The sequence below is a fragment of the Dermacentor variabilis genome, chromosome 8 (genome assembly GCF_050947875.1).
Source record: "Dermacentor variabilis isolate Ectoservices chromosome 8, ASM5094787v1, whole genome shotgun sequence".
Classification (NCBI taxonomy): domain Eukaryota; kingdom Metazoa; phylum Arthropoda; class Arachnida; order Ixodida; family Ixodidae; genus Dermacentor; species Dermacentor variabilis.
Window position 1 is genome coordinate 12104706 of NC_134575.1, and position 14888 is coordinate 12119593.

At 42.6% G+C, this 14888-nt stretch overlaps 1 protein-coding gene across 4 annotated transcripts in view; it reads right to left on the reverse strand.

Annotated features, from left to right (window-relative positions):
• Positions 1-1688: 1688 nt before the first annotated feature.
• LOC142589627 (TOM1-like protein 2) overlaps positions 1689-14888 on the reverse strand; it is a 46762-nt gene continuing 33562 nt past the window's right edge. For 3 of the 4 annotated variants that reach the window (XM_075701137.1, XM_075701136.1, XM_075701138.1), the window contains 3 exons: positions 13320-13370; positions 11449-11485; positions 1689-10577 (listed from right to left, as the gene is read on the reverse strand). In XM_075701137.1, the coding sequence (XP_075557252.1) occupies positions 10396-10577; positions 11449-11485; positions 13320-13370 (270 nt within the window). In that variant the 3' untranslated portion in view covers positions 1689-10395. The remainder of the gene's footprint in view (positions 10578-11448; positions 11486-13319; positions 13371-14888) is intronic. The other variant, XM_075701140.1, reaches the window with a different exon arrangement.

Below are 14888 nucleotides of genomic sequence, written 5' to 3' on the forward strand. Positions count from 1 at the left end.
AGCACTTTCCTTTAGGGCCAAGTGAACCTTTTCCAAACAACACACACTTGATCGAATGCACTCATATGCAAAGAAACGATACCGCGAATAAGAACGTGTGAAATATGCTTACAAATGTCTGTCCTGCTTTTATAGCTGAACAAACCCCACCACCACCCCCTAAACCTAATCCCTATATAAAAAAATTATGAAGTCGTATGCTGAACTTATTACAGACGTTTTCTAGATGCAGAGCGAAGACGTTGCGTACACTTCTTGCAAAGCTGTAGACGCTGAAGTTCGTTTTGGCTGCTTGCACTCGTCTACGAAATGTTCAGTGGGTATGCTCCTGTAATATCCAGGCACAAACAGACTCGCACTTGAACGCACAAGCAGAAACGACTCGACTGACCCAAAAGCTCGCGATACATGCTTGTGTCTCTGTGCGGCTTTGATAGCTGGGGGCCTTTTGGTGTTCGAGTCACTAATAGACGGACGCAAGCAGCCATCATGAATAATATAGACGACTACAGAAGCAATGCAATGGACCTGAAGAGGCCGAATTAGCAGGCGACATATCGCGCAGACGACGATCACTGCAGACGACGTACGTCCTTTCAGAAAGTGGTCATCCACGCTCGAGCGGGCACGAGCTGGGAACACAATGGCGCGAGCCGTCGCCCCAGGCGTAATTACACGCACCGAGAGCTCTTCTCGCCACCATTCGCGCCATTGTGTCCGCCCTGCGAATATTTCTTTATCGCGCTTTTTCAGGGGCGTGCGCGCTCGAGATTCCAAGCGTGCAGTTTGAAGAAAGAACCCGTTTTCAAAGCAACGCGGGCCGCAGTCGGTGCGTATGTCGTCTGCATAAAGGAAGCAGACGACTGGAAAACGTGAGCAGAACAGGTCGCGATGGTTCCAGCGTGCGTTGAGGCCGTTTCTTTTGATTTTTTTTCTCTTAGTGACATTTGAGAGGCTCAGGGAGATATCGTGGTTCAGGTGCGGTCGTGCGCAAGGCAGCCTTTCCGTACTCGTTGAGAACGTTTACTTACGTACAACACACAAAAGGATGCCAAGGAAAACAAAAACTCGACTGGAAACGCGTTCACTGTGCACCTCACAGTAACGTAGATCAATTGTTAACAGCAACAATCCCCGATATTTACCAGCGTTTACCTGCCTACATAATTGTCCTTCGGACTGTTGTATCCTTCCAAACATGATTAACCGCAAGATCTTGCAGGACAGCAACGCTTCGCTGCTTTCTCGGACGATGAAAGTCCATTTCAGCTTCTCACCTGGGGCCATAAATTATAACCACCCATTTCCTTTCCCTTTCTGTTCGCCCTTCATTGAATGTCGCTGCTATCACCGCGGGATCAGCAACTGGGCGCGCTGCGTGATAAGAACAGAATATGAAATTGAACGTGACGAAATGGGGGCCCTGGTGCCATATTTTAAACAATGCTTTTAAATTTTTCATTATTTGTGCCTTTTGCTTGCAAAGAGCCCCCCTCTTTCTTCCCTCTCTATCACTGGTTGACCGGCATCGGCCACTATGTGGAACTAGAGTTACTGTATATGCTACCACAGGTATACAGTAACTCTATGTGGAACATGCATAGTACGACCCCTATCGCCCAGATCCTTCCTCCGGCAATGCTTCTCTTACGTCGAACCGAGCAAGATCGAAGACAGCACACCATCGCTGACGACAGGTTCAATATTTCTTTATTATTATCAATAATGTCAGGAGAAAACGCGCATCGCAGGTGACAACAGCAACAATTAGAAAAATAAAACGACAGCATCACGAAACAACCGAAAAAAAAAAAAAGAAGTAAGGACAGGTACGAGGGTACATCTTTTTTTAACAATGTACAAGAAACCGCCGCACTATGCGCGGTGCCACAGTGTGAACAAGATTCGTGAAGCTACAGGCTACGTCGAGTGAACTGACCTTAATATAGCCCGATAAGTGCCAAGCAAAAAACGGCCGTTTATATTACATTACTTACACCGCGCTCTCTTATGGCGCTCTTTAATCGCCTATACCAAATAAGACAAGTGCTTCAGCATTCGCCTTAATTTTTAAACATATTCTGGCAGGTGTTCTTCGCCCCACGAGAATGTGTGTCACACTTAGAGTGTATTTCCCACTAAGAGGAAGCTTTAGCCCGGGCCCATCTCAGATGCCACCTATTCAAACACATGTGAAGCGCAGAAACGCTTTTCCGAGATAACCACTGGGCCGATTTTAACGAAAGCTTCTGCTTTTGAGACACAGAGAGATAAATTCTAGTGAGTGAAGGAAGTGGAATTTTTATTTCGGGCCTGGATTTAAAAAAAATAAAAATCGCCGAAAGTTGGCATGCGTGGTAAGCTTTAAAACACACATATATAAGCTCGAATTGTACAACTTCGTAGCTGTGTACCAAAAACAGATATCGCCCTTCTGTAAACTACATCTGTTAGCTCATCTAAAGCGGACAAGTTCGATGTATAAATTTAAAGCTTACATGCATTTGTTACAATACTTACAAGAATTTTGGAAAATACTTATTCACGAATTGGCAATATATTTTACAGCGGTGCATAGTATATCAATTGTGTCCGCTTCATATATGTGTTATTATTAAATGCAGATTTTAGATTTTTTTCTTGTTAATGAGCTAGAGTTGCAAGTTTCGTTTCTTATACATTTTGCAATTCTTTAATATTTATAAATATATAGTCAGCTTAAACTGAAGAATACCGGAACCAACTGTCATTAGATAATAAACATCTTTGAAATGTAACAAACCACACCGAAATCAGTACTGTAGTTGCCGAGAAAAACGCGTTCTCCTTTCCTATGTATTTAGATAGGATGCCCCCAAGTTAAACCTTCCACTTAACAATAAAGTCTGCAGCACAGCGTTTCGATTTTATACACACAGGGTGTCCCAACCAACTTAAGCCAAAGTTTAAATGTCCCAATTTAAACCAACGTTGAAAAAATATTCGGGCCGCGCCAAACGGTATCGCACATTTTTTTACGTCCTTTTTGATCTGTATAGTTAGTCAAGATTAATTAATCAACTCTGCAAGACTTCCAGCGCACGCTCCAGAAAAAGCGATGCACCTCTAAGAGGCCACGTGCGCCCTACAGGGCTCTCGAGTGGACTCCTGGGCACGTGTTCTGCGATGATCACTTCGGCGATACTATCGCCTCCGCGTGACGTAGTGCCCAACCACCCAATCAGCTCATCCGATTGTGCTCAACCAGCCAATCAGCGCGAACCTGATGGCGATGCTATCGCCGAGGCCACACTGTCGCCGAAAGTGATCATCGCGGAATACGTCCTCAGCTTAAGGCTCAGATCTTGTTAAGGCTTACATGTTGGAACTCAGTACCGCTTAAATTAATGCTCTAATCTTATCGAACAACCTACACGTGAGGCGGCAAAACACGAGTGTCTTGTGTGTTCGGTGAGCGTTCTGGCGATTGCACATGAAAACGATGGCCTGTCAGACAAGCGTGAAAAATCACAGCTGTAAACATCGGCCTTGCCCAACGAGCACCGGACACTTCCACTATGCTGTCGGAGATAAGCGAAGCAAGATAATGCGTAGCTTTTTCACTATGCTGGCTTCACAACAATATGGCGGCCGCGATAGCGCCAGTGAATAACCGCTATTAAAGTGAAGTTTACCAAAGGATGACTGCAATCATCATTATACGATAGCGCACGCTTCTTTTTCCTTTCCTTTCAGTGCAGCATGTGTGCAGAGGCACGGCGGCGCATGCGCAGATCTCCTCACAGAACGGACAGTCAGACACCACAACGATTCTAGTAGGCAAATCACAAAGCAACATTGCGATAGAACCTGAGATGCCTAAAAAAACGGTTTTTTTTCCCTGCCCCATCATGACAATATCATCAGGCCACCTCTGCTGGGTTGCCACGGCCATGTTTGTGAAAGGAAGCACCGAGACGCCCGACAGCGGCAACGAAACCAGCATCTCGCTGGCAAACAGAATGCCCCGAAAATGTAGTTTGCAGTGATGTGAAGTAGATAATAATGTCAGGTGGCTGTTCTCGTACTAAACAAACCGTCGTGGACTACTTGGCTAAAAGATTCTTTTACACCATCCCCTCCTTGTTTGAGCCGCACTGATGGCATGTAAAAAAAAAAAAAAAATTGCGCAGAGAAAAGTGCATGTATCAACGACAGCAGGGAATGAAAATTCTTAATGATTTGCCTCTCCTCAGAACTTCGATTCCCAATTATCAACGGCCCACAGACAGCACTAAACTAAGCCACCAAATAACCCATTACCCTCCTCCCACTGCAAGGTTATAACCCTTCACCTCCTACAACCCTGGAAATGAATCGTGTTTGTGCAATAAAAGTGGCTGAATAACTGTCAGTTTCCAGCGTGTAATCCACCGCATGTTCAGAGCATGTTTTGAACTCGAATGACGATACACAAGGATCCCTAGTTTTATGAACGACGAACAACCAGACAATGTGGCTTAAAGCTGTTTCTTTTTTTACACTACCGATCTCGCTTTCTCCACCACTGACCTGCAAGTGTAACACTGAGTAGACGACAACAGCTAAATGCCACTCAAAGCACATTACAAAGCGGCAAACAAGGACAACTAGTACAAGGAGACGTCCAATGAGGCAGGCCGCACTTTGTAAATGAGAATGCCGATCTTATGCGGCATGGACCACACCACCCTCTCAGGCCTACGCCCGGCAAACTATCAACTCTTTGTGGGAGTGGGTGAGCAAGGCTGGCTTGACCAGCAGGTTATGAACGTGTTTTTTAAAATATTTCTTTGTTTATTTTATGATCCCCACCATTGATCCTCCCTCCGTCTTAGGCTACTGAGCTATCCTTTTCATTAAAGTTCATTTTCTATTCTTCTCTCTGCACAAGCTTCCCAAAGCGCAAACACAAATAATCAAGGGTGTGATGAAAGTTTGCCTGGCATGGCTTGAAGTGAATCATGGTCACTGACCAAGTCTGAAGAAGAACCAACATTTCAGAATGACCCATGACTTGCAATGCCCAAGGCACGCTTCACCCATCCAATCTCGAAGGCCATGCATTGCCAATGGACAGAGCAAAGGCCTGGGGCATAATACAGTAACAATCTGTTTACCTTGACTTTATACCCTACAATTCGTTGAGAGCTGTTATCAGCAGTTACTGTAGTTTGCACGCATTCGACAGCGCTGAAAGATCTGAATTTTGAAGCAAAAGATTAAAAGCAGCAAAAACAGAATAAATGAAAAAGGACACCCCAGCCCTGTTAAACCTTGTCTTGTTCTTTAAGGACTGGTTGATATCAAACTAATATACCTATTAAAGCCTCTTAATGAAAAGAAGCAAACAAACTGGTTTTTGTTACACATGTGGCATTAAAAATCTGGACACGCACTACACTTCCTGCTGTGGGAGCACTAAGACAAAATTAAGTCTGTACATATGGTCACTGCTAAAGGGGCACTAAAGGCAAATACTAAATCAAGCTATAGTGATAGATTAGTGCTCGAAAATCTCTAAGGGGTCAATATTATCACAAACAGAGCCTTAATAATTGAGGAATTCAGGTAAATGCAGGACATCAATCATTAGAGACTCCCCCAGGACATTCAAGCACATGCCCGATGACTAAAGCACTCCTCAGTTAAATTCTGTCACTAGTACGCAACCACTCGTTGCACAAAACATCCTTGCGTTGTATTTATAAGACGAAATAAAATGGCTACTTGTCCAGTTCTATTTCATGTTTTGACAAAAGAACTCAATGAAATTACCCTTGACAGCGACTCAGGCGGTAGAATGGTTTCACTTTCGCTCGACTCTGCGCCGCCCACGCCTTAGCGTTTCAGTAGTTGCCTGATCGCGTAGTGCTGTGCTGGTTTTGCTGGCTCGCGACCCTCGCACAAACTGCAAGTAGCAAAGAATTCAACTTCCATGTGATGCCGCAGGATGCCCGAATGGTCTACGCCACTTGACCAAACAACAGATGGAGCAGCGAATCTACCGCTCTGTTTTGGCTTAGTATCACCGTCTGTCAGGCACCATTTTACTCACTGATGGCAGCAAAGGGCGGTGATGGTGTATGCAACTTCGCCACTCCCCCGGTTGGATGGCGGGAGATTTGAATTGTGATGATGCTATGCGGACCCTTCAGATGCACTTTTCTCATAAACTATGTCTTTTCTTGGCACGAAACAATTGTTGTGAGGTTTCTGCAATGGTATTTAAAGAGTCCACGTCAACTTAGTGTTTGCCTTTAGTGTCCCTTTAATTATCTGGCAACTAGTGCCCAGCACCTTAATGTACTACTTGCTAAATACATGCTTAGTCATGCCCAATGCGTTATTTTAAGAGCAGTGTCCCTAAAATTTGTAGCAGTCATGGAGCCCATGACACTCTGACAAGTTCCTTCAAGGACCATGTCCTTGCTGCTTTACAGTACACAGAGTTGGAAAGCACGAACATGCCAAGGGTTCCCACAACCTGCATTTAGTGCCCCAGTGACAAGCATGCTATACTTGAATTACATGCCCATATAACCTATTTCAAGCCCCGATGGGAAACTAGCAAGAGAGCTTCAAGTGACCTAAGTGCAACAAAACTGTGACATTCACAGGTCACGTGCAGGAACAACTGTTTTTTATGCTAATGAAACTCAACACATTTCATAGGAACCAAGCAATGCCAAAAGTTCAATGCCACTGAAAGAACACAGCTCTTAAAAGGAAGTTCACAGCGTGGGGAAGCAGGCATGTTACCTTAAGAATAATAGCAGCCCACAACTGTAATTACCACAACCAAAGAGATCACAGTCTGCTATGAAAATAACAGAAGGAAGAAGCGTTTGTCACAAACACTACACTGAAGGAAGAGAACAGGGTGCCAGACAAATAAAGAACAAGAATCCAATGTTCTTTGTACAGACTGACTTCAAAACATCCCTTCCAGTCTCCTGTTAAAGTCAACGCAATAATGACACTCAAGATGAGTCGACATGCATGTGACATGGCAAATCAGTTCTGCAGAATCCCGCAACGTGGAGGAAGTATCACGAAAGGAAAAAATTGTCGTCCACCTGAATGTAGTATGACGCTACAAAAGAAATCAATATGGATTTCTCATAGCGCTTTGCAGCATAGGAAAAGTTTATCCAGCTCCGCACCAGGGCTAGGATGAATTTTTCCTAACTGTGAAGCGTTCGTTATGAGAAACCCATATGGTTTTCCTTTGTAGCTTCGTGCTACGTTTGGATGGACGACAATTTTTCCCTTTCGTGCACATAACTGTGAATACTCCTTATGCACTAGCTCAGGTTGCAATTTTGTAAGAATGACACAAAAAAACAATGCCTTGGCAGTGTGATGATTTCCACACACTTTCTGCTGCTCCTTTGGAATGCAACACAAACAGCCACCTTGGAAAGGCTCCACAAACACAGGTGCAAAACCAAGCAAGACTTGAAATCTTGGCATCGCATGCTGTGGGTATGCGTTGCTAGAGTGCAACCTTGTTATACCAGAGTTGTCAAATGTCACTTATGAGCAAGTTATTAACAAAGACTCAATATTCCGTTCACTGGTCATCGCTGTTACCTTTCTGTGTTTTGGTTGTCGAAATTATGTGCCACTTCACGCATGTCATGAATGTCATGGCAGCATGCCTGTAATGGCACAGCTTGTGAACAAAGATAGCAGATCGTCTATGATACATTTTAGGTCACAAGATTTCCAGGTTTATACAACTAAGACGGCAAACACTGGTAACAGAATTTTCATATCACACCTCTTTCTTGTATAATTAGCATCTTTGGAGTATTCTTTTAAGGTTGCACTATAACATAAGAATGACGCCTCTCATCATACTTGTAGTTCATCAACAAAGGGAACCACAGGGACCTTGATGCATGCTCATCTATGACACATTCTTTCCCGAGAGTGGCACTAGTTAAAATACAGCCCTCACCATGAAACCAACTAGCCTACATTAAAAAGATTTTCTCAGTTGCACTGCTGTTTTCCCAACGATGCCAGGAACATTATATTAAAGCCATTTCGGCATAGCACATCAATGAACTCTAGCATGCCTCGTGAATGACAAAAATGCAAGAATGCCTCTTATTAGAAATAAAAGAATAAATAAAGTAGCTCACTTATGGACAAGTGTTTGTCACCTTGCCCTTCTTGATAATGCCACTCTAGAATATGACGCCCTATTTAATCAGAACCCTAAAACAACATCCCAGCTCACATTCAAGGCAAACCTTCCACCGTCTATATTTTAAGAAACGGCACTGCAGCCGCTTCATGGCATGGAATAGTTGAATCTCCAATCACCCAAAGACAACTATGTTTTTTTCACGACAAATTTGATTCTCAAGGGACATCACAGCATGCCTGCTGGCAGAAGTCTTAGATACAGGCTTGCTAGGCAGAACACCAAAAACATTTGAAAAAAATCCAGACACACGACCATTACATGGTAGTACCAGCAGTGATAAATGCTTTTGATCAAAGACGACATCATGCATAAATCACGCCTTGCAATGAGGCAGCACAGCTTAGCTTGGTTTTAGGGTATCCATTGTGAACTATATTATATATATATATATATATATAGGATGATCAAAAGTAACAGAAAATGTAATATTTTAATCATCTGCAAAATATAGGCTGTAGCAAGATTGTGTTCTGAAAAAAAAATGTACAAAAAGAACCCACTTTTCTTTTTATAAACAAGAGGTCTTTTAGTTATGGTTACACTTGTTGCCAACAGGTGGCACTTCAGTTGTATCACAACATCAGCTGGGCTGCAGCAGTGCCACCTCTCAAAAGCAAATGTAACTACTTAACATTTTTTGCAATAATTCGATGTGATTCTGTGCATTTCTGCAAACTCCACATCCTCTTCTGGTCTGTAGCTTCCAAATGATTAAGATTAGTTTTATGTTACAGTTTGATCATCCTGTATTTACACTCTAACCAAGTTCACCAAACAATTTGGCTGTTTTTCTTTAAGGGGAGACCTTGCTCTTTGGAGCTGAAAATTGGCCCAAACATCTTTATGTGTCCCACTGCTTCAGATTGATATAAAGCATTTATTCTTGCTTGACTGAATCCTTTTATCATACTTGATTGATCTAGCCTTTGCTATAATCATCATAAACATGTTGTGGAATGTTTTTCCTTGTTTTCTCAAAACCACACTTCCGGCGGTGTCCCTGTTTTGGAGTGATAATATTTCTGGTTCTACTTATCTTATCAGTACCATTATTTCTTTTGTCAGAAAGGTACACAAATAGAGAATATAGAAAAAACATTATAACATACATTTTCAGAAAGTACTTTGCCCTGGGTGTTACTAGGGGTCCACACTTCAAAAAGTTTGACATGCTGTAACTTTGGTTCAAATCAGTCTAGAGCATTAATTCTTGTACCACTGAATACTCCGATTACTCAAGATCATTTTTATATTCCGATACATATTAAACCATATATAGCTTAGTAAATAGCCCACCCCCAAACAAGTTTTGCATTTCTAAGATTTATAGAAATATATTTATTATGTAAGAAAACTGAACGTATATCTTAAATTAGCACATGGAAATACATAAACTATGCAAGTTTGATTAAAATCTACTTAGGAAAAAAAAAGAGTTCATAGATGCAGGGTCTCCCCTTAACAAGGCTCACAGATGCATCAAAAAATTCACACCTCTTATGCCATTACATGAACATCTTTAGGACTCGAACATGCTTTGCAAATGAGTTTAGAAAAGTTAAGATTTTTAAACAGACACCGATTGACTTCCTAGCCATTGACGATGTCAGGGTGTATGGTGTATTGATTACAGGCACCTTGCTTTTTTCTTTCATGCCCTACGGAGAAAGCCTTTGAGACCTAATAAGGTTATGAAATGGATAAAACGAAAACTTCTGGTCGCAGCTGAGCTGAAACAAGGAAAAAAAAAATTGATCTGCCAAAGTCACAAGAGATACGGCTGCTACTGTAATGCACTTTCCTGTACAAAGTCCACGGTCCACACCGGAAAAACGTGGTGCGAACCCGTGCTCCAAAAGTGAGCGGTAGCATCAACAAAAGTAATTTCAACTGCCCAACACCACCAAAATTACTCCTGTCACGGAATAGTCGTAATGCAGAGAGTTCAAAAAATAAATCTGTCCACAAAATGCCATGCACGAAACTCTGCTAACCCAACAACACTGTGCTGGCCAGTGTCGCACATTTTGCTTTTCACACTTTTTCTCCCTCCTCAACTTTACACGAACACATCTACAGTCGACCACATCGTCTTGTATACGGAAACATCACTTCCCTCTCATGACCGACCTCCCCTAACTTCTATACCCCTATGTCTACAAGGCGAACAGGCTGTTCTCCGTTTTCTCGTCCCGCTCCACGCGATTCCGGGATGGTGGTGGTGCGGGTGGCATGGTGGGTCCGCCGATGGATGTCGCTGTTGCCGTTGTGGATCCCGCGGTCACGGGAGGAAGCCGTTCCGCCGCAGCTGCTCGTTCTGCTAGGAACCGGTCAAACTCTGAACAAGAAAACCACGGGAAAGACGATAGAAGGGAAGGTGAATACTACCGCTACTGTTACTAAAAATAATGACTACAATAATAATAAGCAAAGCTGCCGCACATTTAATCAATTCATGAGTCTGCTCAGGGCCATTTTTTCTATAAACCAAATTATTTCAGCATGATAGAGGACGGAGAGAAGGAAAAGTAGTGATGACATGAGTGTGTGTGTCTCTCTTTGTGGGCAACTGTAGATTATGTTAAAATGTGCACAGAAAGAAAAGGCTACTTCAAGTACTACATTCGTGCGGATTAGGCAAAGTAGCTATGCACCTACTGGCTTTCTTTATCTCTACACTGTTGAGTGGGCTATTAAACTTCTAACTGAACTTCACATCTGCTGACAATTGTTGAAGAACAGCTATGTCAGCAGCCTTGTGGCAGGCCAGGTGACTCGCTTACAGCACCTCACAAACCTACTTTTGCAAAGATGCTGCTGCTCTGCACCCAGCTTACATTTCAAGAACTCTTCAATAACAGGTACCACATGAAGTCAAGTGTCTCACGAAATCTCGTCTGGTCGGGAAGAATCACGGCAAAAACAGGAAACGGACGCCGACCAAGGTGAATTTTTTTCCCCCTTTCTTTAACTGATGTTCTGGCCCCCACACGGGAGCCTTGTTCACAAAGATGAGCAAAGCAGGAAAGGACGAGGCTCTTCTTTCTGAACAAGGCTCACATGCGAGGGCTGCAACGTCAGTTAAAGGAGAAAATAAAATTAAAGAAATGTCACCTGCTTGGCGTCTGTTTCAAGTTTTCGCCAGGTACTACATGTTGCATTTCGAAATGCAGAAGGGAAATGCAGAATGGAAATCAGGGCATATTTACCTGTGCTGGTAATTGACTCCTGCCCAGTCTCGGAAGGCTAAGGAAAAGAGGTGAACGTTAATAGGTGCTTGCTACATGAACATGCACGCTGTACACACCACACCCTTTCATCACCACCGCATGAACAAGTGCTCACTTTAACAATCTGACTTGCAACCAGCTTTTGCAAACTATAACTTCTAGGAATCTGAGATTTCTGCTTGATTGAAACAATAAAGTTAGCCAGTTTGGAGCTGAATGAAATCGGCTCAAAGACAGAATTATGGTTCATCATGCAAACAGAGGTTACCAGTCATGTTTGAACATGGACAGGACCAGAAAATAAATACCAACAGGAACATCTCTGCCCCAATGCTTTCAAGATAATTGGGTCAGTTGCACTAGTGCCACCGACAAACAAACAGTATCCTGAACATACACCCTAGGCATGTTTGGCCTATCAGACAAGATTAATATCTGCAATCACGCAATCAACTGTTTATCAAGAAATTCTTTTGCGATTGAGGGCCAGAAGTTCGCAAACCACAGGGTCTACAAAAATAGCTCACGAGAAGTTTGTGTCTGCCAACCTTCTGTTGAGGAGGTATTGGCAGGCTAGTTTGTGTGATTTATCATTCATTGACGAGTCAACAAGTGTGCTGTATTCGAAACATTGTCTTATTTCCATATACCAGCACAGGCTGGAAATCTGAATTCCAGTCTTTGTGCCTAGGCTGAAAAATATTCAGCCCTTCCTTATGTCACACGATCCATAAACCTTTGACGTGAACCATACATTATTCGCATCCGTGTCCAGCTAGTCTCTTAAAATGTTCACTGCGACCTGGTTCACTGGTGGGCCACGGCAGTTATTCCCCCTATGTGGCTGTGCAGGGTTTTCCTGCAGTGAGCAAGTGACATCTTTGCTAGAAATGAACGAAGAGCTTCTGATCTGACAGATCCACTTTGAAGTTTAAAAGGAGCACAACTACCTGGTGACTACGGGTCACGACACACCAAAGGATAGCTATTTAAATCTGGTTTAATGGCGCAAAAGTGCCTTAAGCCATGTTGCGTCAGACACAAGGTGTTGAAAAAATAACGGTAGAGGCTGCAAAATATGTGTCGCTCTAAAGCCTATTCATAAAAACGGTTTCTTCGAGAAAGTTCAGAACTTCTGTAACTGGCCCAAGTGGTTCAACTCCCAAAATCGAAAGCGGGGTGTAAAGGTATCTGTAATTTGCATAATTCACGGAAGCGTTTTCTTCTTCCTCTTTCGATGTGTGGACATGTGATTACAATGTGCATCCCTGTTAATGGTTTCTGGCAGTTATCACATTTTGGTTGTTCTTTCTTTTTCAATGAATAACTGTGCGTGAGGTGTGTGTGCCTTATTCAAAGTTAACAATTCGAAGTCGGCACATGGTGTGCCTATTCAAAATTGGCTTCATCGATGTCATGTTGCACATGACTTTCACTGAAGCATTCTTGATGCTAACATGTTTTCTGTTCACCAAGGACAGATTTAGTAAGTTGCAGTTTGTTGTTTTCTCTCATTTCATTCACTTTGCCATTTGAAGGCCAGCACTTCGTGAATAGCTTGAAACCCGTCCCTAACTGGTACCTTCATCTTCAAAATAGTGTGGTGTTGGTACACCAGAGAAACTTGAAAAGTGACCCACCAGTAGGCCACAACGCACAGGAATCGAGGCTTCAAAAAGTGTTGTCGCAGTGAACATATTAATTCTTCTCATGCCTCAAATCCAGCGTTATTGGCAAACGCATGCACCGCATAGTCTAATAAGACACATGCAAACACGCATGCCCCAAAAAGTACGGCACATGCGTGCACCGATGCTCAATCAGTCGCGCTCTGAGTAACGAGCACCTACCTTTTCCCTTAGCCACTCTTCCATCTCGTCGAAGTCTCTCTCTCTGTGGCTCTGTCATGCAGCATCAAAAACAGCAGGGAAAAAAATAAAAACTCAAACGAGCAAACAAAAAAAGAAGAAACTGACCACCCACATGCCAGGCAAGCCTTTAAATTTCAGCCCAGAACAGAGAAAAATGTCACAAGAAAATGTGAGGAAAGAATCAGTATGTTTGCATGAGCAGCCTTAATAAAAGTTATGCAAGCTTTCTTTTTCATGTAATTTACCAGCCTCAGAGTACACTCTGCCGCAGATTGAAAGCTAAGCTCTGAATGTGGCCCGACGGCAACCTAGGGCGTATGGCAATCCCGTGGGAACCATAGTGTGATGAGCAATCTGGCAGCGCATTGTGCACCCGTCATGTAATCTGGTCATTTCATGTGGGTGTAGGATATCTTTATAGCCGACTGTGCATCACACTATGGTGAAATGCTTTATCCTAAAGCCCACAGATCCAGTCACGTTACCCATGGCTAGTTCACCTAATTGTGCTATTACTTCAAAAACTACTTTTCTTTTTCAGTGATTGAAAGTACATAGTACCCGGATAGTGCTATGCGGGCAAGAGGAGTGGAGGGGTGCATCTACACCGGTAGCCACCTATGTATTCGTAGCCCACTGATCAAGAACAGGATGTCTTTTCAAAGACGGTGAATGCTGGGGTGAAGTGTCTAGTGAAATGTAGGACTTTAGCAGAATACATCAGATAACGTACGGATGATTTCGATTTATCAATTTATATGTGCAAAATGATACCAACCCTTGAACATTATAAAACAGATTAAAAATCATGTTGGCTTGCAAGCACTTCGTGTGACAAGCTCAGTGTGGAAATCTCAATGTTCAAATGAAAGAGACAAGGCTAGGTACTCAGAGCCTATCCTGTTTCACCTTCCCAACTATCCACAACAAACCATCCCCTGTGCCTTTAATCGATCCTCTGCAAGATATTTAGCTTTTGTGGAAAGCTAATATGCTAAGCTTGAGGTAACGCTGGGGCACCACAATAATATACGTAAATGTGCAATTTGAAGACGACACAAGGAAGATGTAAAGATCACACACAAAGCACTTGTGTTACTGTCAATTTGCATGTTTACGTTTTACTATGACAAGCAAACTTGTCTAATAAACCCTTTCACAAGGAAAAAAAAAGAATATATATATATATATGTGTATATATATTGTAGCAGTTGCAGTATTGTAAAGAAAGATAAAAGATGCATTTAGTTGAAGCATTAATCTTAAATTTGGCTTTGAACATCTCACAGATAATGCCATGTTCAGTTATTAGTAAGAGTGGGCAAATATTCAGAAGTTTCAATATAAACCAAATACTGCACACCAACTATTCGTATTCAAAAATAATATATTCAGTATTTCAGAACAGTCGAAACTAACCGATTATATTGCAACAGAGAATGTTACATTGATTACTATTCTCCGTCTGATAAAGAAAGTATTGCAAATTATCAGAAGTGAGATGACAACAAAAGTTTTTGAAGTAATGCAGAAGCAAAGTGGATAATG